This window comes from Cnephaeus nilssonii (genome assembly GCF_951640355.1).
Source record: "Cnephaeus nilssonii genome assembly, chromosome: 19".
NCBI classification, from domain to species: Eukaryota; Metazoa; Chordata; class Mammalia; order Chiroptera; family Vespertilionidae; genus Cnephaeus; species Cnephaeus nilssonii.
The window spans coordinates 9,565,800-9,592,436 of NC_137090.1; the positions used below are offsets into that span (position 1 = coordinate 9,565,800).

Below are 26,637 nucleotides of genomic sequence, written 5' to 3' on the forward strand. Positions count from 1 at the left end.
AAGGCTGATGGAAGAATGGAAAGAAGAAAGAAAGACATGAATGAATGAACAAAGAGAGGAGGGAGGAAGAAAAAAATGGATGGATGGATGGATGGACAAAGAAACAGGTTGATCCCATCAACACCCAACCCGGAGTTTTTCCCATGGTGACAGGTGGGTGGGGTACAACAGGGCACCGATAACCAAGTCGCCCCAGACAGCCCCCTGCACCATCGCTCACCGATGAAGGGGATGGAAGCCAGAGAGTCTTCCGTCGTGGTCAAAGGGGCCACCTTCCTGCCCGGGCGTTCCCCTCGCCCACCGGTCTCTGGCTCTGAGGACTCGTCACCAAACCCACGGTGCGTCTGTCTTGCAGGGGGGAGCTGGACCTTGCGGCCTGTTGGAGGCTTCTGCCTGAGGACCACCTCATCTCGACGATCCTCGGCGGGAGGCTCCAGGGCCCGGGTACTGGGTTCTGGCCGAACAACCCTGGGTGGTTCAGAGGCCTCTGGCAGGAACGGTGCGGAGGACTGGGCCAAGCTGAAGGTAGGCAGTCCTCCAAAGGGTGAGTCCCGAAAGGACAGTGCATGCAGGAGGCCAGTCCGGCGCTGGAATGATGGGCTGTAGCTCCGGTACCCGATGTACCCCATGTCGTCCAGGCCCTGCAGACCAGGTGCGGGTGGAGCCTGGGGCCCGGAGAGGTCTCTGGACGGGCAGGCTGGCGTGCGGGCCGATGGACGCTGGGAAGTCCAGCCACAGCGCTCGAATCGGGGTGACACCAGGGCCCCTGGCCCCAGCGCCTCAGCTGAGTGGGTGGTCCGGCTCAGGTAGTCGTCTGAGCGAGCTCGGTGCCAGCCCTCCTGGCCCAGCTGGCTCAAGGCACCCTGGGAGGTGGAACAGGGCCACGGGTGGCGGGCAGTCACATCCTCTAACCGGTCCTGGGAGGCACTGCGGACCCGAGGGGGCATGGCGTGGCACCGTCTCTCCCCCGCCCTGCGGGGCACCTGGTTGGACAGCCAGTGTGACAAGGCCTGCTGGCACTCCAGTTTGCTGGGGAGCACCCGGCTGCCAGGCTCCGGGAAGGCACGGGGTGTCCGGGGCTCTGAGGGAAGGTGGGGGAAGGCACCAGGGCTGGGGCGGGGCTGGCTCATCCCCAAAGAAGGGTTGTCCAAATGGGTGCGGGCAGTAGATGGGACGCGGGGCCCCGGGTCACTCCAGGCAGCAGGACTCCGGGGGTCACTGGGCAGTGCTGAGTGGGGCTCAGGCACCATACTGGCCCAGGTGGAGACCCGGGCTGGCGGGGCGTACGTCTTTCGATGGTAGCAGATTGGGGGCGGCTCTGGGATGCTCTGGGCCTCTCCAGAATACGGCTCGTTCCCTTTCAGGTAGGCATCCTGCGAGTAGGCCTGGCAGGGGACAGAGGCAGGTGAGCAGGGCTGCACACGTCCCACAGGGCAGGGCCGCGAAGCCCTGGGAGCAAAGGATGACAGAGAAGGGGACCAGGCAGGAGCAGTCCTGAGGGGGTGGGGGAGGGAGGGCGTGCTCCAAAGACAGTGGGTGGAGGACAGAAATAAGAGGCCTTTGAGAGTCACACACACACACACTCACACACACACACTCACATACACTCACACACACACACACTCACAAACACACACACTCACACACACACTCACACACACACACTCACTCACACACACACACACACACATACTCACACATTCACACACTCACATACACTCACAAATACTCACACACACACTCACAAACACACACACTCACAAACACTCACAAACACACACTCAAACACACAAACACTCACACACACTCACACACACACTCACACACACACACTCACACACACAAACACTCACACACACTCACACTGGAGAAAGAGCCAGGATTTCTCTAAGACTTATGACAAGGACTGCCTTTAGCCACAAACATTCCAACATCTGTTTTCTGGGGTCCTCCCCCCGCTGGCCTCAGCTGCCTCTCTGCTTCCTCTGTCCAACAGTGCCCACAGCCCCTTGGGCGGGGCTGGGAAGTCCCACCAGAGACCAGTCAAGGTGGCAAATGACAGAGAAGGAAGCCGGTTAAGGGGTGTGTCTGGGGGGGGAGGGGTGGTAGGCAGCCAGAAAGCCCAGCTGTCCAACCTTCCCCTGGATGGGGAGCTGGGGGCCTGGCCCGGGGGGGGGGGGGGGGGGTGGCCGCTGGGGTGAGGAGGAACTAGCTCACCTCCTGCTCCCTCTGAGCCAGGTTGGGGGAGGGGCCAGACTGGCTGAGGGGCCCTGGGCCACCTTCTGCCACCCAGGCCTGGAATTTGGCTCCAGGAGCTGAGGCTGACGCTGCATTGCTGAGGAGTGACAGGGCCGGTGCCCAGGAAGGCCAAAAAAGGAGGCAGCCCCCAGGGACAGCAGCCTTGGGGCCCTGCCCTAGCCTGGCCCTTGGTGGGCTGCCCGGTGGCCTATCTCAGGGTGAGTATCAAAGGGTGGGAGGGTGTAACCAAATAAGCACACACACACACACACACACACACACACACACACACACACACTACACCATAGGAGACACAGGAAAATACACACCCAGAAACACACTAACACAGACAGAGAAACACAATGAGACACACACACACAAATAACTACACCTCCAGTCCCGGCACACACACCACAGGAGAATGAGCTACACCACACCCCCGCACACTGAGCCCCCCCCTTCGGGCCAACACAGCCGGGCCAGGGACACACATACCTCTCCTTCCTGCCATCCTGCCGGCTCCGCAGGCGGGCTCCCCGCATCACGCGGGTGGCGGCAGCATCCCTCCCGCCTCCCCCCTCCCCCACCGCCTCCTCGCTAACCCCTTCTGACCACTTGGCCAGCCCTGGCCTCCGTAGCCCCCCCACCAGTCTGCCCTCCCGGCGGCTGCCCTTGGCCCCCACCGGCTCTCCGGGCTGGCGGGAGGAGGAGGGCGGACGGAGGGAAGGATGGGTGTGGAGGGGCCTCGCAGCGTCGGCGGTGGCGTCAGCGGCTGCCGCGGCCCCATTGGCCTTCATCCTTGGCTCCCAACCACAGGAATGCCTGGGCCCCACCCTCTGGCGGACAGGGACAGGGGGGCCGGCGGAGGCTCCCAGATGCTGACATCTGGGGCTGCCCACCAGAGACTGAGCAGCAGAGCTCCAGGTTGCTGCCCTCCTCCTTCCTTGCCCCCCTTGTTTCTTGCCCCCCGCCAGCTGAAGAGGGAGTGGGAGGACACGCCCTTGGCCCTGCCCTGTCACCCCCTCCAGGCTGGAGGTGGGGCACCATCTCACAGCTTGCCTAGCCTCAGCCTTGGGGTGTATGGGCAGGGTGTTTGAGATTTGGGGCCCCAAACCTCTCTAGGCCCCCATTCTTGCCTCCCCCTCGCCAGGAAGGGCCAGGGGACAATTGAGGTCAGGGGGTGGAGGTTCCCAGAGGGGCATGGTGCCAAGCATGGCACTAGGACTGCAGGAATTATGAGGACACATCCGGGGCAGAAGCCAGCACAGTGGCTCTCAGGGCCTCCTGGGCTTGGCACTCAGCCCTCCCCTGGGGGGCAGTGACCTTGGGGGCAAGCGAGCTGACATCTGGCTGGGATCCCTGAGACCAGGGCCCCGGGCACTGGGCAGAGAGGACAGCCCTGGGCTCTGGGTCAAGGCTGGGAGGGGGAACAGAGAGAGGCAGCATGTGCATGTGTGTGGGCATGTATGTGTGCATGGAGTATGTGGGGTTAACAGGTACACATGTGAGTGCAGGATATGCTGCCTGCGATGTCCTGGTATCCTCTGTGCCCGGCGCAGAGCTCAGGTGCGCTGACGTGCCCGTGGGGGAGGGTGCTTGGACCATGATCATGCAGGGTTTGGTGACTGCGATGCTGGTGAGCGCTAGCACCCGGGCTGAAGCGTGCTGTGAGGTTTGTGGGCATCTGTGTTGTGACAACGGCGAGTATTTGTGGTATCAGCGAGCGGTGAGAAGTTCGAGCACGTGTGTTGTGGTGTGTGCTGCACGGCGATATCTGAGGGGGGCTGTGTGGTAGTGGGTGCCTGTGTGGAGCATGGAGAGGCCGTGTGTGTGGTGGCGTGCGCTTGGTGTGCTGTGCTGGGCGCACTGTGTGTGTGTGTCACGTACCGCGGTATGTGGCGTGCTGGGTGAAGGGGTGCTGAGGGGTTATGTGGTGTGGCTGTGTATCTGGCGTGTTCTGCTTGTGTATTGTGCGGTGTGTTGTGTGAACGAGAGCACACGACAGTGGGGTGTGCCTGAGTGTGGACACAGCCATAAGAGACACGCTCACTTGGGGCCGGGCAGCGAGAAGGGGCGGGTAGCAGGAGTCTCACTGGAGCTGACAAAAACGTGCCCGTCTGGCAGGGCCCGCTGGGCCACTCTCCTTCCAGATTCCCTGGCAGGAATCCCGTCTGCCTAGGCTGGCACCTCCCCCTCCCCCAGAGCGGCCCTGAATGAGGCAACAACTAGCCCCGCCCAGGGATGGACCTGGCATCCCCGGTTGGGCAATGCCAGCCCGGTGCTGCCCCTCACTCTCCGCTCTGCCCCCCGGGCCCCAGGGCTCCGCCGCGCAGGCTGCAGAGGGGACTCACCAGCTGGAGGATGTCCTCGTCCCTGGGCATGATGGAGAGCTCCAGCGCATCATCGCTGCGGAGACAGGGCAGGGGGTCAGGCCCAGCCGAGGCAACAGGGTCTGGGAGAACAGGGATCCTGGTCGCCAGGGCACCCCCAGGGCCAAGGGGGTGGGGGTGCAGGGACTCAGTGAGAGGGCAGAGCTACTCTGGGAGAAGTGAGGCAGGGGGCGCTCACCTGTTCTGGATCAGAGCTATGACCTGGGAGTAGGTCTTCCCAATGACACTTTCCCCATTCACCTTCACCAGCCGGTCTCCTGGGGACAAGGGACAGGACCACGTGTGAGCAGGCCAAGGCGTGTCGGTGGCCCCACCTAAGAACCCCTGTCCGGTATGGATGGCAGCGGGCGGCAGAAGCCTTCCTAGCACCTGGGTCCTAGAGTCCCTTCCTGGGTAGAAGAAGAGACCCAGAGGGTGCGATGAGCCAGGGAACTGGGACAGCTCACCTGTGCGAAGCCCCGCCCTGTGGGCAGGGCCCTCATCCTTCACATTCTTGACAAAGATGGTATCCATGGGCTCCAGGCGGTGCCGGGGGGAGGGTCCTGGTGAGCATCAGCCAGGTTAGCTGGGAGAGGCTGCTGAAGGTCACACCCATGCACAGCTACACACACAGAGGACACACTCAGAGAATACTCACACTCACACTCACACAGACACAAACACACAGAGACCCGCACGCCCACAGGGGCACAGATGCACGGGGTCCGACGGGAAAACCTACACTGATACTGAGTGGCTTCGTATGTCTCCTGTGTCCCAGCACCGTGCCACACTGAAAAGGAGACACTATTCTTCCCCTCCTTAGCTCGCTGTCTGGTGGGACAGACAGATCGACACGCACACACACACACGCACACACGCACACACACACACACACACACACACACACACAGCACAAGACAAAGGAGAGGGCACCCTAAGAGAGGCTATATCAAGCCCTGCAGACACATCAGCGGGGAGAGACACTCCCATGCACACCCACAGATCAGGGGAGCTGCAGAAAGGCCCCAACACCCACAGCACCCTCCAACATCACAGTGTTCCCCAGCAACACTATTCTGCTGCTAGCTGTCTCCACCCGAAATGGCCTGTTCTAGGTCAGTGGGCGCCTCCCCCACCACAGGCCTCTGTGATGGGGACTCGGGAAGAGAGCGTGCCCGTGGCTTCCCCGCAGAAACCCCAGTGGCGGAGGAGGAAGGCTGCCTGTTCAAGGAGTCCTGTCTTGAACACCCTGGGGAGCCTGGGTGCCAGCAAGGGACCCTGCGAAATAGCAAGGGTGCCAGCCAGGGGATGGAGGCTCACATTGGAAAAGATAATGACGTCAGGGTCCCCTTATGCCCAACGTATCCGCGAGGACAGCCCTTGATCGGTTGCACCCCCTAGCTGCCCCCCACTCCCCGGCCCTACACCCTCTGTGTGTGCCTCAGTCTGGGCTGGGAGTGACTCCAGGGCAGGGGCCAGGTCTTAGAAATCGATAGCTCCTCACAGAGCCACCTCTAGTGTGAAATGGAAAGGCCCAGAGGGAGACAAATGTGGGAAAAGAAAGGGAGGGGAGAGAGAGAGAGAGAGAGAGAGAGAGAGAGAGAGAGAGAGAGAGAGAGCGCACAGATGTCCAGAGTGGCCACACAGAGAAGAGCAAAGACAGGAACAGCAGTCGAGGGCGAGGGGCACAGCAGAACCCAGGCCGACTCCTTACCTCCTCCTCGGCCTCCATTCTCTTCCTCCTGCAGGGGACAGAGAGATGGGTGTTGGCCCTCAGCAGCACAGAGGGAGGCCCAGCTCCACCTGGGCGGGCCCCTTCAATCTCCCTCACCCAACGGCCTCCCCTCTTATCTTCTCCAAATAGCCCAGCGCCTGGAGGCGGCGGGAGGGGTGTCTATGGGGACACCAAGTGCCAGGCAGGATTCCCCAAAGACAGGAGCGCTCTCTCTCACGCTGATCCCACCAGGTCAACATCTCAGCCATCTGAAAGCCCCCACTTCAATGGGGGACCCACAACCCCTCCCCTTGGGGAGCTCAAACCAAACATACTTACACACAGAGAGAACCCAGACAGACACAGATAAGCAGGCATGACAAGTGCAAACAGTGGCTATCAGTTCTTAGAGAAGGGGAGGGCAGGCCTGATTAGTGTCCCTCTGGGGGAGGGGACTGTAAAGCCTGGAAGAAGGCATTCTGGGTGAGGGGAGTGGAGTGTGCAGGCGCTTGGTATCAGAAATAAGCAAGCATATGTAGCACTGAATCAGCTGAGCTGAAGGAGAGCGTCAATACCAGCAAGCCACAGAAGTCAGACTAAAGCATTCAAGTTTGAGATGAGAGAAAGAGGGAGCCAGTGAAGGTTCTTGAGTGGGAGAGAGTGGGTGTGAAAATACCAGTTAGAGAAGAGGATTCTGGCATCTAGGTTCAGGGCTAAGAAGAACTGAGTCAAGGGGACCCCCTGGGGAGGCCTCTGGGCTCATCCTGGTGAGTGAGGGCGGAGGGCACTAGATTTGGGGAGGAAACAAATGAGAGAAAGGAGGAGGTCAGAGAGACACAAAGGGCCAGCAGGAGCAGCATTTTAGAGCAGGATCCGACCTCCGGCGTCATCTTATCTAACCCTCCCCCGCAGATCACCCATGTTACAGGTGACTTGTCCAGGGCTGCTCGCTCGGACTCAGACGCAGAGCCAGGGCTGGAACCCAGGACTCTGGCACGCCAGCCAGGACAAGAAGGCTCGGGGCACTGCTGGAGAGACCCCCCTTCCCCGCCCTCCCATATGGGGTGCCTGCCCGCTGATGAGTGGACATCATGGGAGCGGGTGGCAGAGGCAGACGGATGCATGTAGACGGCCGAGCTCCCTGCAGGCTCCCAGTCCGGGCAGGTTCTGGAAAGGGGATGGAGCTGTCCCTGGCTTACCCCACCCACGTGAGCTCTTGGAGACAGGTCCACCACCCAGCCTAGACCACCCAGGCTGCTTCTGCTCTTGTCACCCCTCAGCAGGGACCCCTGAGGGAAGTCTGCAGAGGCCAGGAAGACAGAGGGAAGAAAGAACGGAAGGTTCCAGGGAACTAGGGGGCTGGTATCCTTGGGCATCACGGGGTGGGGCAGTGCCCCTCCCACACACCATCCGCCCCCACTCACACTCAGCAGCCAGTGAGGAGAGCTGCTGCGGCCCCCGGCCCAGATTCAGACATGGCTAGGGGCGGTGTGCAGCCATGTACACATGATGTGTATTCACAGACATCGATATGCACATGTCTAGATACACACATGCGTGTACATGACCAGCATATCATGTATGCATGTGTGCCCACGAAGAGCAGTGCACGCACAGGCAGTGAAAAATCCAGTGTCTAGGAGGTTCTCTGGCAACGAGCTCCCCGTGGGAGAGTCTCCTGACGGCGGTGAGGCTGGACTCAGCTCGGGGGGGAGGGGAGAAATGGGTTCACTGACTCCAAAGGAAATTTTCCTCCTCTGCTGCTGGGAAGGGCTTGGGGAAGGGAGCAGGGCCCTCCTGGGAGCCCGTGTGCTGGCCCAGGGCCCCTCATGCCTTCCTGCACCCCTGCTTCACCTTCAGGGACCCCTCCTCCCGGCGGACACTGCGGGTTGGGCTGAGCAGCCTGGCTCCTAGACTCAGAGACCTTGACGTTTACATGAGGGCTAGAAGGGCCCTCAGGGGTCAAGCAGAGAAATGCCCTGGGGTTCCAGCAGGAAAAGGCAGCCCAGAGATCCGCAGTGAGCGAGGAGCTGTGCCAGGGCTGGAGCCCAGGGTTCTTTCCCGCACACGGAGCCGGAGCCTAGGCCGGCACGGGCCGGGGCGCTCGAGGGGTGGTTCCAGGGGTGTGTTAGGACAGCCTCCCTGAGAGCTCAGGCTGGGAGGGGGCAACAAACCCAGCTCAGAAGTGGCCAGTGGACAAGGGGGTCCCAGGACTGCATCTCTCCGAGCCGGCTGTTCACCTTCCAGAGACCAAGAGTCCGAGGTGTGAGTGACTCCAGGGCCGGGGCTCCCTCCCCTCCAGGCGGCCTGTCCTGAACCAGCCGCCCGCCCCTCCCCTGAGAAGAAGAAGATGGCCCAGGCCACAGGAGGAGGACTGTGCCGGAGGGGACGGTGCAAAGCGCTCTCCTCTCCCGCAGCACGGCTTCCTCAGACGGGCCAGGGCAGTGGGCCAGCGGGACGTACCTTCAGGCTGCAGTGCACGGCGGACTCGGGCGGGTACACGATGAAGTGGCGCAGGGTGAAGCCAAAGCCATCCTGGAGACTTTTGTGCAGCAGCAGTGTCCGCGGCCCCTGCCAGGGGAGGGGGCGCCCAGGAGAGCACCCATCTCTCGGGCCCAGGGGCAGCTGTGGGAGCACAGGGAGACGGGTGAGTGGCCTTGTGACCCACAGCCCCAAGGACCTGACGGGGACCTGACGGGGTCCATGGGGCTCCAGGCACCCTCCTCCTCCTCAGACCTTCCTTCCTCTCTCACACTCATCAGCCCGACCGCTTCTTCCTTCTTTCTTTCCTCTCAATCCCCTTGTAACGCCTTTGCCGCCAAGGAAATGACTCGCTGCAGTGAGCCAGGTGTTGGCTCAGTTCAGTTCACCAAATGTTCACTAAGCACCTACTGTGTGCCAGGCGCTGGACACGCAGTGCCTGCTGCTGTCTGAGCTCATTCCTGCCGCTGCACAACCTCACACATGCTCACACACGTATGCAGACGCAGACACAGCCACACGGGTTCATGCACACAGAACACACCACAACACCCAGACAAACACCCTCATGTGCAAAGTGCACACACAGATGAGTACACACACGCACTCATGTCGACTCGCAGAGATGTGCACACAGTCACACCGAATCAGTCTCATGCACACAGCACATGCCACACATACAGACATACACATGCACAGACAGACTGGTCCCCCACACACATCCTTCAGGAGCAGCCAGGGGAACAGTGGGGGACTAAGAGCCACAAGGGAGGCCTGGCTGGTTCAGTGGAACAGAGTGAGAAACCAGGTGGGGGTGGGGGACACTTGGCTGCCCCCTGGCCCACCCACTGGAATGCTTGAGATTCCCCAGGATGACATGTCTGAGGACAAGGGTTTGGGGACACACAGGACTGTTTCTGGGACAAGAGGATGGACAGTGCCTGAGGGAGGGCTCCCTCAGGTCCCCTGCTCAGACACACAGAGGGAAAGTGAGTGACAGGAGCGTGTCGGAGAGATGTGGTCACGGGGAGGCAGGGGGCCGACTGGAGAGGAGGGGAGCCAAGAGCAGAACGGGCCCTCCCTTGGGGGGTCTTCAAGCCCCCACCTCAGGCAGCCTAACCTCACCCCTCAGAGGACAAGGAGCTCCTTCATCCCCACCCTAAACAGTCCTCCGACCCCTCACTCCTCCTTGGCACCGGAAAGGAAGGCGAGGTGGGGCGCAGAAGGAAGAAGGCCACTAGTTCTGGGGTGAGGAGCTCCCACTTTACTATTAAGCCCCCCCCCTTTCTTCCCCGTCTAATAGCTGGAGAAGGCTCAGATTTGCCACTCAAATCTGATACTAAGAAGTTCCATCATCCATCCATCCACTCCCCCGTGAGCACATCCGGTGGAGGGAAGCCTGCCCGGTGCCCGGGGCTATGCTAGGGAACTCTGCTGGGCGCTGGGAAGATGCAAGACAAATGGGACGGAGGCAGTACCGGCTGCACGCAGCCCCAGAGGACACAGTGAGGTGGGAGGTACGAGGTGACTATTCTAACATGTACATCTGGAAAACTACCCGGATGAGGTTGTGAGCTCACTGTCCTCGCAAGGGTCCAAGCAAGAGCTGGACGACCCCCAGTCTTAGCTGGGATCCCGGGCTGGGGACGGAGGTCCGGTGATGGCCCCTCCGTTCCCTCCACCTATGGCGGCCGCCTGGACGCTCCCACTTAGACCCACAGTCCCGTGGGGGTCAGGGGAGAAAATTCTCTGTAGTTCCGCTGAGGTCTGAATTCCCTTGGGTTTCCTATCTCTGCTGACCTGGCGATGAACTGATGGGGGAGAAAAGAGGACCCTCCGTTGCCCTCCTTCCAGAAGCCCCAGCTCCGCTCCAGCGTGGCGGCCGCCCCTGCACACCCTCCACCCAGGCTCGGAGCGGAGGCTGTTTGCAGGGCCCATTGTTCTGCTGGTGTCCTGGATTAAGGTCTAAGCCACCAGCTGCCCCCGTGACGAGAAGTGGCTGAGACAGGTCCCCGCATGCCCCCCATTCCTCCCGGCACACATCCTGCCCGGAGCTGCCAGCTGCTGGGGGGGTGGGGGGGGAGGACCTCTGGGGGGCCTGTGTGTAATCCAGGGCAGTAGGCATGCCTTCTTTCCTCAGGTCCCCTCCTCGCCCAGGCACGGTGCACCCCCACCCCCACCCTTATCTCAGCCTCTCCCTCTGCTCTTTCCCTCGTCCCGTTTCCCTTCCCCCACCCTTTCCAACCAGGCTCCTGAGAGTGGCAGTTGGTCACCCCGCTGGCTGCCACAGCCACCACGCTCTTGCCTGGAGAGGAGGCCTGCCCATGGACAGCCGGCTCTGGCCGCCCCGCCATAGGAAGGCCTCGTCCTTCTACGCTATGACACATGCATACTTCCTCTCCCCTCCGCAGGCCCGGGGCAATACCGGGTCTTGCTCTCAGCTTGAGGGGGAGGAAGGTGGTAAATGCAGAAGCAGACAAGGAGGCAGCCCCGTGAGAAGCAGGAAGGTGACTAGATTGGGATGGGGTACAGCCCCTACACACCCCCAACTCTGCTCTCTGAGATAGGCACAGAGATAAGGGGACGCGGAGGGAGAGGCTCGGCGGACACAGGGACACCACTCATACTTTCCGGCCCCAGACCCGTTTCCCAACGCTCCCACCCTCGTGTCAGGAAAGAAAGCGGCATCCAGAAAGACCAACTGGCTCTGGAGGAAGGGCGGACAGACGGCCTGAGGGCCACACATTACACAGAACGGGGCCCAGGATGGGCTGGCAAGACCAGGAACTGGGACCCAGGAGTCCTGCTCCTCCCCCAGGAGCATAAAGAGGTCACTGCAGGGAGCACAGCGCTCACGCTGGGCACGGCGCCCACTATGATTCACACCCCACCAGCCTGGTCGATCCCCAACATCAGAAACACTGTCCCCACCCCCACCCCATTCCTACCCTGTCCATCCTCACCCACAGATCTCTCACACCCTGCCGCCTCAGCCTCCTGTACCCACTAGAAGACCCCGGTCAGCCCCTGTGCCCACTACCAGGGGGAGGCAGACCGGGGGTGCCCACCACTCCATTCCGGGCACTCCTGCCTGCCTCTGGCTCAAGGCCCCTGCCAGCCCAAACTCCCCAGGACCCCAGATGCCCTGGCATCTCCCCAAACAACCCTGGTCCCTTCCATCCTCCGGCTGCCTGTACCCCAGCACCCTGGGAAAGCTCTCAGCCACAGGCCCCCCCGCCCTCACAGGCATCTTTCCAGCTCCTCCCCCCTCCCCACTGGGGGCCCCGGTCCCAGAACGCAGGGCGCACACAGCTCACAGATCACAGGGAGTGGGTGGCCCCTACCCTGCCCCACCTCCCCAGGGGGCCCGCCCCGGCCCCGACCCCGGCCCCCACCCCGGAGCTCACCCTGGCCCGCCGCGACCCGGGCGCGTGGCGGTCGCCGCGACTGAGGCAGGGCAGCCAGAGGCAGCGCGGCTCGGGGGCGCTGCAGTCCACCCCGACGGCGCGCCCCCAGGCCCAGCCCCCGGCGCGCCACACGGCGCTGCCCTCGAGCGCCGCAGCCCGCGGGCACCCCCGGCCCCGGCCCCGGCCGCCGCCCCGGCCCCATGGCGCGCAGGGCCCGGCTTCCGGAGCAGGGCGCGACTCTCGGGGGACCGCGGCCGCTCCTCGGCGCCCCACGGTCGGAGTTCTCGGTCCTCCTAGTGGCAGGCGGGCCCCGGGGGTCCCCGCCCGCCCCCCAGAGCCGCGGGCCCTGGGCCCGGGGGCCCCGAGGGGACGGCCGGCCCGCGCGGAGGGCGGCAGGACGGCTGGGGCGGCTCCGCGCCTCCCGCGCCTCCCGGCTGAAGGCGCCAGGCCCGGACACGCCGGCGAGTCGCGCAGGGCAGACGCCTCCCCCTCCGGGGCGGCCCGTCCTCGGCGCCCCAGCCCACACTCACACCCACACACAGCGCCCCCGCAGCCACACACGGCACACGCTGTGCAGCACACAGCACACACCCACTGCACCTCCCTCACACAGAACTCACCCGGCACCCGCCTCCTACACTCAGTCACATGCGTATGCATGCCCCTCACATACATGCACACATACACACACACCCTCCCCACCCATAGACCCGCACGACACATACGCATCCATAGACCCCACACCCTCTCAACCACACACACACACACACACACACACTTGCTCACTCACCCACTGTCCACATACCCCACAGAAACACACACATCAACACACTATTCCCCTCACATACACACTGTATGGGCTCCATTCTGTATGCGCACACACTTTGGACACCCTCCCATACATGTATGGTCCACACATCCCACAGAGACGCATTTGCAAGCATACCCCCTGTGGCCTAAAAGCACACCCGACACGCCCCCCCCCCCCCCCATAAAACCATCCCACATACGCCCCACAGAGACACCCACAACCCCCACAAAAGCAGACAGGTGACATGCACATACCACCCAGCACACCCACTCCATACGGGCGCGAGCCGCACACATGTGCACACACTGCCCGGCACAGGGAGCAGCACTCACTCCCCTCACACCCCACACCAGACACACCCTCAGGCCACAGGTGGAGCCCCCACCATCCCTGTGGGGAGGTGTGACTGGCCCTCCTCCCCGGGACCCCCTTCCCATTCGCTCTGCCTAGAGGGGCCACCGGCCACGCTGACCATGGGCTCCAAGCTGCCCCCACCCCATCCCTGGCATATGAGTCAGACAGGAAGCCCATGTTGATGGCAGACCCTGCCCTCCTCCCCTTCCCGGGTGGGGCTGGCAGAGGCCCTGGCTGGTGGGTCTGTAATCGCTACCTCCATTTCTATCCCACTTGACTGTTCACACACAGCGTGCTTCTCCCCACAGCCCCTCGCCGTGGCCTGGGGTCGCTGCTATGATCCCGTTTCCAGAGAAGGAAACTGAGGCCCAAGAGCACCCAGGCTGTTATGGAAGCACCGGGACCCCAAACCCCAGGCCCCTCACTCCAATTTTGGATCTTACTCCCAAATTCTCGCCAGCAGTCAGAGAAGGGAGGTTGGGGGTAGGAGTGTGGGGAGGAAGACTCTAGAACGGGGCCCCTGTGGCAGCCACCCAGAGGGAGCACCGAGCAGAAGAGTTGGCTCCTATCCCATCCGAGGAAGGACACTCTGAAGGTGGATCCTGCGGGAGGTAGGGGAGCGACGATGTGGAGGGGCACAGAGAGGAGAGGGGTCCTGGGGGCGGAGGGAGGAGAAATAGAGGGCCATAGGGGTGAGCAGGAGGGAGGGAGGGAGAAGGAAGGGAGGAAGAAGGGTGAGAGTGAGGCATGCGGGGGCCAGGGAGCGGTTTTGTTCTCCTGTTTCCTGTTTGCTGCTTGCTGGGTCCCCTGTGCAGGAGCTGGACCCCCACCCCCACCCTGGCGGAAGCCAGACGGGAAGAGTGAGGCTGCCACCGGCCGCTGAGTCAGGAGGGCTTAGGGCAGGGCGGGAAAGGCCCTCAGTCAAGGGAGCAGAACTCATGACATCTCCATCAGCACCCCCCACCCTGAGCCTCCCTGTCACATCCCAGCCGGAAAGCACCAAGATGCCGTCAGCCATGTCAGACTCCGTGGCCCCACGCAGAGGGCAGTGGCCACGGGACTGTCCTCGCTCAGCCTGGCCTGGTGTCCCAGAAAGCAGCCTGTCAGTCCTTCCCGACACCTAACTTCCTGTCCTTGTGCTGCAAGGCCAGTCCCAGGTTCTGAGGAAATGGAGTGACTCTCCCCTCTCAGCCAACAGGTGCTGCTGTGTGTCTGGATCAACCCCCGGACTCGGGGTTCTGTGTCCAGGCCTGTAGACATCTGGGAAACGATGAGACATAGGTGATGCCCGTTTCCTGCCCTCTCACTGGGCAGGGACAGCAAGGCCCAGCAAAGGAGGTAACGGCCCGGTTCAACACAAACCCACACTCCTCCCCCTTAGCCCCAGCTGCCTCTTCAGGGACATCGGGAGGGGGATGTACACAGTAGGGCCTCCAAGGTTGTACATAGTTTGAATAAATGATCCTCCAGCCCTGGGGAGCCTTTCACCCCCTCCCCCATTTCCTCTGGGAAAGGAATGTGGGGTGGGCCCCAGAGGGCGGTGGGGGAGGGGGCCAAGGACTGGGAAATACCAGGCGTAGCTGAGATTCTATTCCAAGCCTTCCTGCCTAGTGTGAGTCCTCCTTCCCTACACCCTCCCCAGCTTCCTCCCCGCAAATCAGGAATGACCCAGCTGAGCAGTCCCTCCCATCATCCTCTGGTCTGACCAGCTTGCAAAATCCATTCAACCTTATCTTCCTGAGGGTCCTTGGGACAGGTATTGGGGGCTGCACTCCCAAGGGGAGGGCATCCAGTCTTCTCTCCAAATGAGATAATCATCTTTTACTGCTTCAAAGCACTTGGCTTTATCTTATTGGACCCTTATCCTAAGAATTGGATGTCCAGGGATATTTTAATACCCATTTTTCAGATGTAGAAACTGAGGCGCAAAGAGAAAAAGTGACTGGTTCAAAGCTTCACTTTTACTAAGCTGGGACCAGATCCCCAAGTTCTAAAGCCCAAGTCAGATCTGTTTCCATTTCCCTCTTGTTTACCCTTCCAACAGCCATGCCTTGAGTGCCTGCTGTGGGCCAGGTGTTGTGCCAGAGCCTGGGCGCCTTGGAGAACAAGGCAAGTGCAGACCTTGTCTTCGGGACACTTAGAATTCTACTAGCACCCCAGCTCATGAAACGTTAGGGGGCCCCCCCAGGTCCAGAGTCAGGCCAGAGCCAGCTGCCTTCCTCCAGAACACAGGGAGACTCCCACATCAACAGGGTCCGGGGGCCTTATCAGGGGCTTGGGGCCTCCTCTCCCTGAGAGAGGACAGTTTGTTTGAGGGTGGGGTCAGGGGCCTCCCAGGTCAGCCCTTGAACCAGAGCGTGGCCTAGGCTGGAGGAGCAGGAAGAGGAGAGTGTCCTGGGGCCCAAGGGTCAGGGGATACGAGGAGGAAAACTGACACCTTGGAGGAAGTGAGAGAGAGGGACTTGGGGTCAATTGGCCTGCTTTTCCTTCTGGCTTTCTTCCCAGAATGTAGGCCCCAAATCAGGAGACAAACAGTACCCCCCACCCCAAGAGAATGATCTGGCACTTCGGAAGTTTCAACTCGCCCCATACGTACACCCGTCACATACCACCAAAAGCAGATCTGCAACCACCCCACAACCTCACACCCAGACAGAGCGAATCCGCCGCCGGTTCCGTCCATCCCAGGCATGCGGGCAATGCGATACCCACGGCATCTTGCCCGCCCACGCCTGGGCCTCCAACCCCTGACCCAGTCTCCTCGTTCAAGGGCAGCTGCCCCCTCGGTCCTCCCCCACCCTTTTGCCCCATTCAGATGCCTGGTTCCCAGCACCAGTTGTGTACAATCCTGACATGCCCCAGCAAGCCAAGCTGATGAGCCGGCCCGGCAAGCCTGCGTCTCCCCAGCACTCTCATGTGCAGATAACCCCTAGTCCCTGGGAGGACTTGGTATGGTCCCATGGACAGGGTGTAGTTCAAAGAGTCTCTCCAGACTCATGCTTTCCCCCTCCAGGACCAAGCTCGCCCTGAGTTGGGGTAGTTGTGATACTCCTCTCCCACCCTCAAACTGGGCCAGAGCCAAGGAAGGCTGGCGGGGGGGCGGGGGGGGCGGGAGGCGGGGTAAGGGGGGAGGAGGAGAGGAGCAATTGCAATGCCAGAAATTCCACTGTCATCTCAAGGAAGGGACCAAGGATCAGTATCACCTAGTTCTTCAGTGTCAGCGTGGCCAGGGGTGAGCACATGGGCTCTGCAGTCCTGGATGCAGACAGGTCTGAGTCCCGTCTCTACCTCCTTCTGGCTGAGACCTGCCCAGAGTTACTTAATCTCTTTGAGCTTCGGTTTCTCACCAATCAAATAGGAATGACACTAATTTCCAGCTCACCTGTTGTTGGGAGAATTAAGTAAATTAAAGAAAGTGCTTAGCACACACAGGCCCTTGGGCACATAGTAGGGATTCAATAAATGCAAGATTTTTGTTGTTGTTTTCCTTTTAAAAAAAAAATCTTTTATTGCACCCTAGCTGGTTTGGCTCAGCGTCGGCCTGCAGACTGAAGGGTCCCGGGTTCGATTCCGGCCAAGGGCACATGCCCGGGTTGTGGGCTCGATCCCCAGTAGGGGGCGTGCAGGAGGCAGCCGATCAATGATTCTCTCTCATCATTGATGTTTCTATCTCTCTATCCCTCTTCCTTCCTCTCTGAAATCAATAAAGAAATATATTTTTTAAAATCTTTTATTGCGATATAATTAACATTCACCATTATATTAGTTTCAGATGTACAACATAATAATTCAAAATTTGTATGCATTGCGAAATGATCACAATGAGTCTGGTTAACGTCTGTCATCATCTATAGTTACAGGATGTTTTGTTGTTGTGATAAGAACTTTTAAGATCTATTCTCTGAGCAATTCCAAATATGTAACACTGTATTATTAACGATAGCTGCCATACGGAACATTACATCCCCATGACTTACTTTAGAATTGGACGTTTGTACCTTTTGACTTCCTTCACCCATTTGGCCAACTCCCTCAATACCCTCCCCCCCCCCCCCCCCCGCTCACCCCCTTAGCTCCCCAACCCCCCTCCCCAGCCTCTGGCAACCACCAATCCGTCCTCTATGAGCTTGGTGGGGTTTTTGGTTTGGGGTGTTTTTTATTAGGATTCCATATCTAAGTGAGATCATACAGTACCTGCCTTTCTCTGTCTGACTTATTTCACTTAGCATAATGCCCTCAAGGTCAATGCAAGCTGTTTGGATTGTCTTTTGGATATTCACACTCGCACACACCCAGCCACACTCACATTGAGACATACAGACAACTCAGCCACAGGTACACAAAGACACGGTGACACATGCAGACCCGTAGGGAGATCTGCCCAGAGCCAGGTGAACCCCTTCACGTGGGCATCACCGCCACCTCCCCCTGCCAGCCCCCCGCCAGGCTCCTACATGCCCCAATCCTCCCCAAGCTGAGAGGAATCTTCAGGAGCCCCCTTCCCTAGCAGAACTTGGGCAGGCCCAGAGCCTTGTCCGGTAGGTCCTTTGGGAGTGGGGAGGGGGTGGGCGACGTGAGAGCCCAGGACGGGGCCTGCTCTTAGCCGGCAAGGAACCTGGCAAAAGTGCCCGGCTGGCAGGGCCTTTCCCGGCAAGAGAGCCCATTTCCTCCTGGGGAGGGAGGGCTACAGAAGAGCGTCTTTCCTCGCGGTGGGAAATGAGCACTTGAAGAAAAGGGTGAGTCTAGAGCCAGCCACAAAGTAAACAGCAGGGCCATTGCCTAGGCAACTGCAGGCCAGTGTGGCCAGGGCCCACCACAAGCCCTCTCCAACCCCTGATTTACTCCACTCAGCAGCCCCTGCGTGTCTCCGTGCATGCCCTCCATGTGTCCACGCTGGTCTCTGGGTCTGTCTGGGACTCCCCCAAAAGAAGGGCCTCTGCCTCCTCCCTCAGATTGGGGGCTCCCTACAGCAGGGTCGGGGTTTTTTGTTTGTTTGTTTTGCCCCATATCCATCTAGGGCAGTGGCTCTCAACCTTTTTAATGCCACGACCTTTTAATACAGTTCCGCATGTTGTGGTGACCCCCAACCATAAAATTATTTTCGTAGCTACTTCAGAACTGTAATTTTGCTACTGTTATGAATCGTAATGTAAATATCTGTGTTTTCCGATGGTCTTAGGACCCTGCTAGTGGTTCTCAAACACAGGTTGAGAACCGCTGCTGTAGAGCCTAAGACCATCGGAAAACACAGATATTTACATTACGATTCATAACAGTAGCAAAATTACAGTTCTGAAGTAGCTACGAAAATAATTTTATGGTTGGGGGTCACCACAACATGAGGAACTGTATTAAAGGGTCAAGGCATTAAAAAGGTTGAGAATCACTGATCTAGGGTCTCCCAGAGGTCACGGCCTATGTCTTTCTCCTCAGATTGGAGACGGCTCAAGGGCATGACCTGAGCCTCCCCCAGCAGGCTGAGAGCTTCGTAAGGACAGGAGCTACTGAACTTTCAGGTATAGATTTGTATTTCTAGAGTGCTTTGTACATAGTAGGCTCTCAATAGCTATTTGTTAATGGTGAGAATGTGGAGAAATTGGAACCCTTATGCTATTGCTGGTGGGAATGCAAAATGGTGCTGTTGCTATGGAAAACAGTATGGTGGTTCCTCAAAAAATTAAACATAGCAATTCCACTTTTGCCTCTGTACCCAAAAGATAAGAAAGCAGGGACTCAAATAGAGATGTGCATACTCATGTTCAAGGCAGCATTACTCACAAGCCAAATGGTGGAAAAAACTCAAATGTCCATCAATAGATGAATGGATAAACAAAATGTGGTCTCCCCAAGCATCCATCAGTCCATGAGTGGCTAAAACAGCTATGGTACACTTACACAATGGAATACTAATCAGCTGTAAAAAAAAAAAAAAGAGGGAAATTTTACCCTTGGCAACAGCATGGGTGGACCTGGAGAACATTATGCTAAGTGAAATGAGCCCAGAGAAAGACAAGCACCGTATGATTTCACTCGTATATGGAATCTAATGAACAAACTGAGCTAACGTGCAAAATAGAGACAGACTTGTAGACAGAGCGCAGGCTGACAGCTGTCAGGGAGTGGGGAGTGGGCTGGGAGGGGTGGAGGGATTGAGCAAAAAAGAAAAAAAAAGAAAGAACTCATTGGCACGAACAACTGTGCGGTGATTGCGTGGGGGCGGAGGGGGGGAGGAGTGAGTGGAGGTGGAAGAGGGTATGGGGGGATAAATGGTGATGGGAGAAAATTAAATTAAAATTTTTTAAATGTTGTATATACATACAATGGAATTTTATTCAGTCTTAAAAAGGAAGGTAATTCTGACATATGCTACTACAACATGGATGAACCTTGAGGACATTATGCTAAGTGAAATACACCAGACACAAAAGGACAAATACTGTATAATTCTACTTATATGAGATACCTAGATTCATAGAGACAGAAAACAGAATGGTGGCTGCCAAGGGCTGGGAGAACAGGAAATATAAGTTACTGTTTAATGAGTATAGAGTTTCAGTTTGGGAAGATGAAAAATTTCTAGAGATGGATGGTGGTGATGGCTGCACAACAATGTGAATGTACTTAATACCACTTAAAAATAGTACATTTTAGCCCTGGCCAGTGTTGCTAAGTGGTTAGAGCATCTGCCCACATCAAAGGGTCTCTGGTTCAATTCCTGGTCAAGGGCACATACCTGGTCAAGATTCAATTCCTAACCCCTGGCCAGGGGTGCTTGTGAGAGGCAACCAATTGATGTGTCTCTCTCTCTCACATTGATGTTTCTCTCTTCCTTCCATTGTCTCTAAAAATCAATGGGGGCGGGGGGGAGAAAGAAAAAAAAAAATATATATCCTCGGGTGAGGATTAACAACAACAATAAAAAAGGTATATTTTATGTTATATATATTTTACCACAATAAAAAAAATGGCAAGATCAGAATTCAAATGGGAAAAAACAACTCTGTTGAAAGCAGATAGAACAAGTGAACAAATCTCCCGTTGGGGCCCAGCAGCAAGCCCGACCCAGAGATTGTCCGGGACGGCTGGGAACCTCCTGCCTGAGGGACTTTTCCTTCCCTCCCTCCTCCCTGCCTTCTCAGACCCCTGACTGTCATCTTTGGGGGCCCTCGTACTCCCCGCACAGGGGGCGCTCTGGGGCTGCCAGGGAGTCTGAACTTTGATCCCGTAGGTCCTTGGCATCGATGAGGACCTGCCATCTATCAGAGGCTGACCTGATGGAGGCACCGTCTCTGGGGATGCCATATCCCATGGTGTCAGGACCTTGGGAGAATTTTCCTAGCAAAAGCTGGGCTAAGGGTGAGGTTCCTGCCTCCTGAGGGCTGACCCCGCACAGCGCACACGTCTATGCTAAGCCTACAAAACACCCATAACATATACACACAAGGGTGCACACACACAGGCAAGTTCCTGTTCCCACATGCTCTCCTAGGCGCACACTCCAAGACAAACACGCCTGCCCACGGAAGGAGGCAGTCCTGTCAGAGAGCAGGCAGGTCCATGTGCAGCAGAGCCCCCTGCTGGCCCAGCACTAGCACACGCATGGCCCTCATTCCCTCCACCCGGCCTCTCACCGTTGCATCCTCCAGGCCCCTCCGCCCCAACCACACCCCAGGACCACCCCTCTCCATCTCCTTCAGGGGAGCAGATGACCATGGAACCTTAGGAAGGTTCTCACTTTGGTCCCGGAGCACTGGAGAGAGGCTAGAGCCTCTTAGATCGAGTTAAGGGCCGTCATTCCTGGAGGCAGGAGAATGCATACAATGACTCTTCTCCAAAATCATCATATCCATTCTGAGACTCCACACTGGAAAGCCCATTTCAGTGGAGACAAGAGGAGGGGGGTGGGGGGGGGAGAACTCTGGGAGTGGCTCTCTCTATGAATACCTGCCTGTTGTCTGACCACCTGGGCAAAGACAACAGGTGCACCCACTGTTGTTTTGTTTTGTTTTGTTTTGTTTTTCAGGGGAGACCTCAGTCCTAGTCAAGCTGAGACCACATCTCCTCCCAGGGCAGGCCTCTGCAGATTCCGAAAGTCTCCCTCAGGGCACCCGGGGCTCCCTGTGAAGAGAGGCTCTCAGCCCCACCCCTGAAACCACCCACCCCCTCAGCCAGGCCCTGCCCAACCTGCCCAGGTCACCCCTTCACCCCACCTAGGAGCTGAACCTCTCCCTAACCCAGTCCGTGATGCCCCAGAGGCAGCGGGGAGGGTGGAGGGGACGATGGCTCTGCAGGGACCACCCCCCCCTGGCTCTGGCCCATGAGGGAGCTGAGGTGGTTTCTGGGCTGGGCTCTGTGGTCAGAAGAGGACAGACGGCATTGCCTTCAGCCCTAGCTCCTACCCCTCACCAGTTGGCCTGGCCCCATATTAATAGTTGTTGAGTCCTTACTATGTGCCAGGCAGGCTGCACATGCATGACCTCATTTAAGAGCAGAGCAGCCTCTTGGGATCTCCTCTCTCTCTCTCTCTCTCTCTCTCTCTCTCTCTCTCTCTCTCACACACACACACACACACACACACACACGCCATCTTGGCCCCTTGCCTCCAAGCCCCAGTCTGGTGCTAGGTAGGAAATGCTGGGCTAACCCACAGGAGCACTGAGAGGTCACTGTCCCAGCACGGAGAAGGCTGATATGGAGAAAGGGTCACACTTGCTCTTGGTACTGGCCCTAGCCCTTTTCCAGCTATGTGACCTCAAGGTCACGCGGGTTTTCTTATCTCTTCAGCTGCAACATGAAGCTGGGGATAGCAGCCTGACAAAGTTGCTGGGAAAGCATTTGGGGAACTGATAAATGGGAGGTGCTATGGCCCCAGCCCTACATTCCGCCCATCAGAGCGAACTCTGTTTTCCACGTCACCATGTGCACTGCTCGGCCCCAAGCCGTCATCACACCCCTGGCAGTCCAGACTGATTGCTTTACTATTATGACCACCAGACTCCGTGGGACATGCCTCCAGGCTCGCACACACCCACCGCACCCCTTCCCTCTGTGTTCCAGCTACCCTGGCCTCCTTCCAGTTCCTTCCGGCCTCAGGCCCTTTGCACATGCTGTTTCTGGAATGCTGTTTTCTCTTCCCCAGCTCCCTCCCTGCCTTACCAACACACACCCTAATTAACTACTACCCACCCTATATTTCTCAGAAAAAAAAAAAAAAAGTCACTTCCCCAGAGACACCTCCTCTGGGCCCCAAACCAGGTCTGGCCCCTCTGCACCCGCTCACAGCACTCTTGAGTTGGCGTCTATATACTTACGAGGCTATTTTGACCCTCTTCCTACCCCACCCCCAGGACTGTGAGTTCTGGAAGGCAGGCACCGGCTGCTTTGCTGGTGTCAAATCCCCAGCTCCTGGCACAAGGTGAGTGCTGGGCATACCACTTCCGAATGTGAAGGGATGGATGAGCTTCTCCTCAGAGAGAGTCTCTGGGAGGTGTCTGCCTGGTGCAGGGGCTGCTTCAGATCTTTGTCTAATTTATTTTGCATCCTACCCCTTCCTCAGTGGGAACCAGATCCAGAAAGTGGGGGTGCTGGAATAAGGATAAGGGGTGGGGGAGGGGGGAACTGCTTCAATCCCCTTTGCAGTGTCCTCGGTCCCCTCAGTCCAGCTGGCCAAGTCCTTGTCCACTCAGGGCTGGCCCACCACATCCACAGTTCCCCCTCTCTGGAATAGAACCCTTGCCTCTCCCCCTCCCTCATCTTCCCTTGACGGATCCCTTATCCTCTAGGTCTCAGCTTGACTGCTTCTGAAAAGCTTCCCGGAGTGCAGACTGCGAGCTAAGGAGCCTGCCAGGGTCCCACAGCGAGTGGCAGCTCCGATTCAAGCCCAGGACCACGGTGGGTCTGTCTGCCGACAGAGCCCAGGCTCCGGGCCACCGCACTACATGCCTCCTGACTGCCAGTTTCTCCCTGGAGGCCCGGCCCGAAGGCACGCCCCTTCTCACGGCCTCAGTTTCCCACTTCGGACTCTAGATTTCAAGAAGACTGGCAGAGAGGATGAAGGTAGGGGGGGGGGGGGCAGAGGGAGGAGGAGGTAAGGGGAGGCGAGAGGAGGGAGGGAGGAGCGCGAAGGGGCGACAGCTTTGGGCCAGCCAGACGTGAGAAACGCCAAGTATGCGAACTACGCCAGCCCCAGAGCTATGAATAGTGCGGCCAGGCTGGCAGCCTAGGTCTGCGCTTCCCGCCCGCAGCCCCCCACCCAGCCCCCCCTTTTCCCCCACCCCCGCCCCCGCCCTTCCCCGCCCTCCCCCGCCAGCCCTGGTAGCCCACAGGGGCCAGAAAAGGGGCGGAGTCGGAGGAGGCACGCTGGGGGGCGAAGCCTGAGTGAAGGGGTGTGGTCATGCAAATAAGGAGCAGCGGGCTTATCTGATTGGCGGGTCTTTGCCGGCCTGGGAACATGTGCCCAATGGGCACTCAACCAGGATCAGCGAGAGCCCGCCCCGTCCTTCAGCTACGCGCCGGGCCTCCGCCCTCTTCCGCTTCCCTGGCGTCTGCGGTTCCCAAGCCTGGAGTCGCCCTGGCTCAAATTCCACTGATATTGTGCCCAGGAGGCCTCGCACCCTCTCTGTCAAGGGCCTACTGCCTTCGGACACCGTCTCTGCCCACCCCAGTGCCAGGTCAGCCTCGCCTCCGTGGAGTTAGAGAGTTGGGCCCTTGGGAATTGCACCTGCCCTGCCTGGGGACCCCCTTTCCTCATCAGTGACCGCAGTGGGGAGCACACTGGGCTAGAGGCCAAAAACCCAGTCCCCAGCCCGGCCCTGCCCTGCCCCTGTGTACCCCCAAACAAGTCAGTCAACCTCAGCCCCACTGCTTTTTTCTTTCATTCCAGAACCATGGGCTGGTGTCACTGAGGGTCTGGCACCTACAAGATGCTTAACAAATCTTAGTTTGGTAGTCCACAAGGGATTTTTTAAATTAATAAAGTAGTCTCTGACTTTATCAAGAGATAAACATGCAACAAATAAAGAGGATGCAGACCATAGTGCTTAAAAGTTCCAAAACAGAATTCAGAGGAGTTTTGGGTTTGAATCCCAACTTGGTCCCACTTCCTGTGTGTCGCTGGACTAGTTACTAACCTCTCTGAGCTTATTTTTCTGCATTTATAAAACAGAGATCATCTGTTCTTCATGGGGCTGCTGGGAAGATTAAAGAGATAGTGTGTGTCAAGTGCTCAGCACAGCAATGTCTGGCACTGAAATGCTCAATTAATGTTAGGACACCCGATACTCCTGTTGTTATTATGTGGTTCCCACAATGCAGTGCCAGATGCTATGGGAACATACAGTTCATGAGTCAACACTATTCAGTCAACAGGACCTAGGCTAGAAGTTGGAGATAGTACAGTGAACAAGGCAAAGCCTGCCCTCATGGGGCTTACAGCCTCGTGCCCAGAGGAGGAAGTCCCCATATATTTGAGGACTTAGTGGGGGGGGGGGTGCTTTACAGAGAAGGATATTTGAACTGGGCATTGAAGGATGAATAGGAGTTTGAGAAATAGAGAAGACAGGAAAGGCTATTCAGAGAAGGTGAAGCGATGGTGTGACAAGTTTCTGGAAAGGGAAGAGGGTGATGTATCTGCTCCTATCCTGTCCTCTCCATCCCCAACTCCAGCTTCAGCCCTCATCATCTGGTCTGCTGTCTCCGCTGCCTGATACCCTTCCATGCTCCACAGTCTCTATGAAAACAAGTCATGCTGGGTCTGGAATGCCCATCTCTCCCTTCTATGCCTACCACCCCTCGATTGCCCCAGGAGACATCTTTCAGGCCCGGGACAGCCTTGCTTCCTCAATGAAGCTTTCTTTCCCTCAGAGCTCGAGCATCTTTAGAAGAACCAGGGGCTCAGCCATGTTTATTGATGGAGCCCTGGGTGTTCCATACCACTCAAGGGCAAACCCAGACTCTAGGCAGGCACAAGGGGAAGCAGGCACGGCAGAGTCATGGAGAAGCAGAATATAATCATGCATCTGCACCCTCCACCCCTCCTTCATCATCATGCAGACCCCTACTTGGATTTCAGGGCTCAGCTGGGGGAAGGTGGGAGTGTCCCCCTCCCCAGGGTGGGAGTGTCCACCTCTCCCAGGCTTTTCCTTGTCAGGGAAGGTAGCAGTGACACAGGACAGGCTTAGGATTCAGAAAGACCCAGACTTAAATTCAGATGCTGGGTGACCTTTGATGGGGTTATTTACCCTCTCAGGGTCTCAGTTCTTGTATCAGTAAGTGCATAACCACTTCACAAGGACCCTTGAAAATTCATAGAAAAAAAGTTTCACTAAAGAATCCTCAACGGTAGGTTTGGAAACAGGAAATGAGAGAAAGGAGATTAATCACATCACCAATTGGTTTTTAACCACTCCCTACAGCGATTCTACCCAGCGGTACTGTTTCCATCTTTAAACAGCTGTTACCACCTTGGTGGCCACATGCACACTCAAATGACGTCACAGTGAAGATACTTGCTAGTGTCTGCTTTGGTTCTGTCTCCCCAGTTATGCCAGACCATTTTTATGTAATTAAATATATATATATATTTCAGAGAGGAAGGGAGAGGGAAAGAGAGATAGAAACATCAATGATGGGAAGGGATTCATTGATTGGCTGCCTCCGGCACACCCCACACTGGGGATTGAGCCTGAAACCCCCAGGCACGTGCCCTGACCGGAATTGAACCTCGACCTCCTGGTTCACAGGTCGATGCTCAACCACTGAGCCACGCTGGCCGTGCCGTAATATTTTTGACAGAGGGTGTCAAGGAGTGTTCTTGCCTGGCAGACAGGGTAGATGCAAATCTCAGAACCTGTGGTTATAAAATCTTAGTGGAGCTGTTGGGTGGCAGGAAAAACAGACAAGAACCCCCTTGAGAGCAGGGTTGTGTCTTTTTCATCCAGATCCCAAGACCCACAGAGAGCCTGAAACTCAGGAAATGAGAGGGCACACAGGAATAATCACCAAGTGAACAAAGGCCAGTTGGCATTAAGATCTGGCTGCTGCCTAGTTTTCCCAGGCACGGAACCTCCAGGCTCTGGAGTCAGGTCCTTCTCCTGCCCCAGGCTGCAATTAGGGTTAGGGCAAGACAACACTCTGTGAAAGCCAGGCCTGGGAATGTCCTTAATGCTCTTGGGCCACACCCCGTCTCCCAGATAACACTTTCCCTAGCACTATGGGACCCAAGCATCTGGGAGCCACTGGCAAGGAAAAGGTCCCAGTGGG

The 26,637-nt window shown here is 57.9% G+C and overlaps 1 protein-coding gene across 5 annotated transcripts in view; it reads right to left on the reverse strand.

Moving 5' to 3' along the window:
- The window catches only part of ARHGAP23 (Rho GTPase activating protein 23), a gene marked incomplete at its 3' end in the record, with an annotated part of 72,838 nt that overhangs the window by 29,430 nt on the left and 16,771 nt on the right, over positions 1–26,637 (reverse strand). For 3 of the 5 annotated variants that reach the window (XM_079797468.1, XM_079797470.1, XM_079797467.1), the window contains exons 2-7: positions 8,788–8,949; positions 6,325–6,352; positions 5,075–5,170; positions 4,807–4,885; positions 4,590–4,644; positions 221–1,385 (exon numbers count right to left, since the gene is read on the reverse strand). In XM_079797468.1, coding sequence (XP_079653594.1) covers positions 221–1,385; positions 4,590–4,644; positions 4,807–4,885; positions 5,075–5,170; positions 6,325–6,352; positions 8,788–8,949 — 1,585 coding nt within the window. Of the gene's footprint in view, positions 1–220; positions 1,386–2,733; positions 4,461–4,589; positions 4,645–4,806; positions 4,886–5,074; positions 5,171–6,324; positions 6,353–8,787; positions 8,950–12,212; positions 12,657–26,637 lie in introns of those variants that run through there. The other 2 variants (XM_079797469.1, XM_079797471.1) reach the window with 2 other exon arrangements.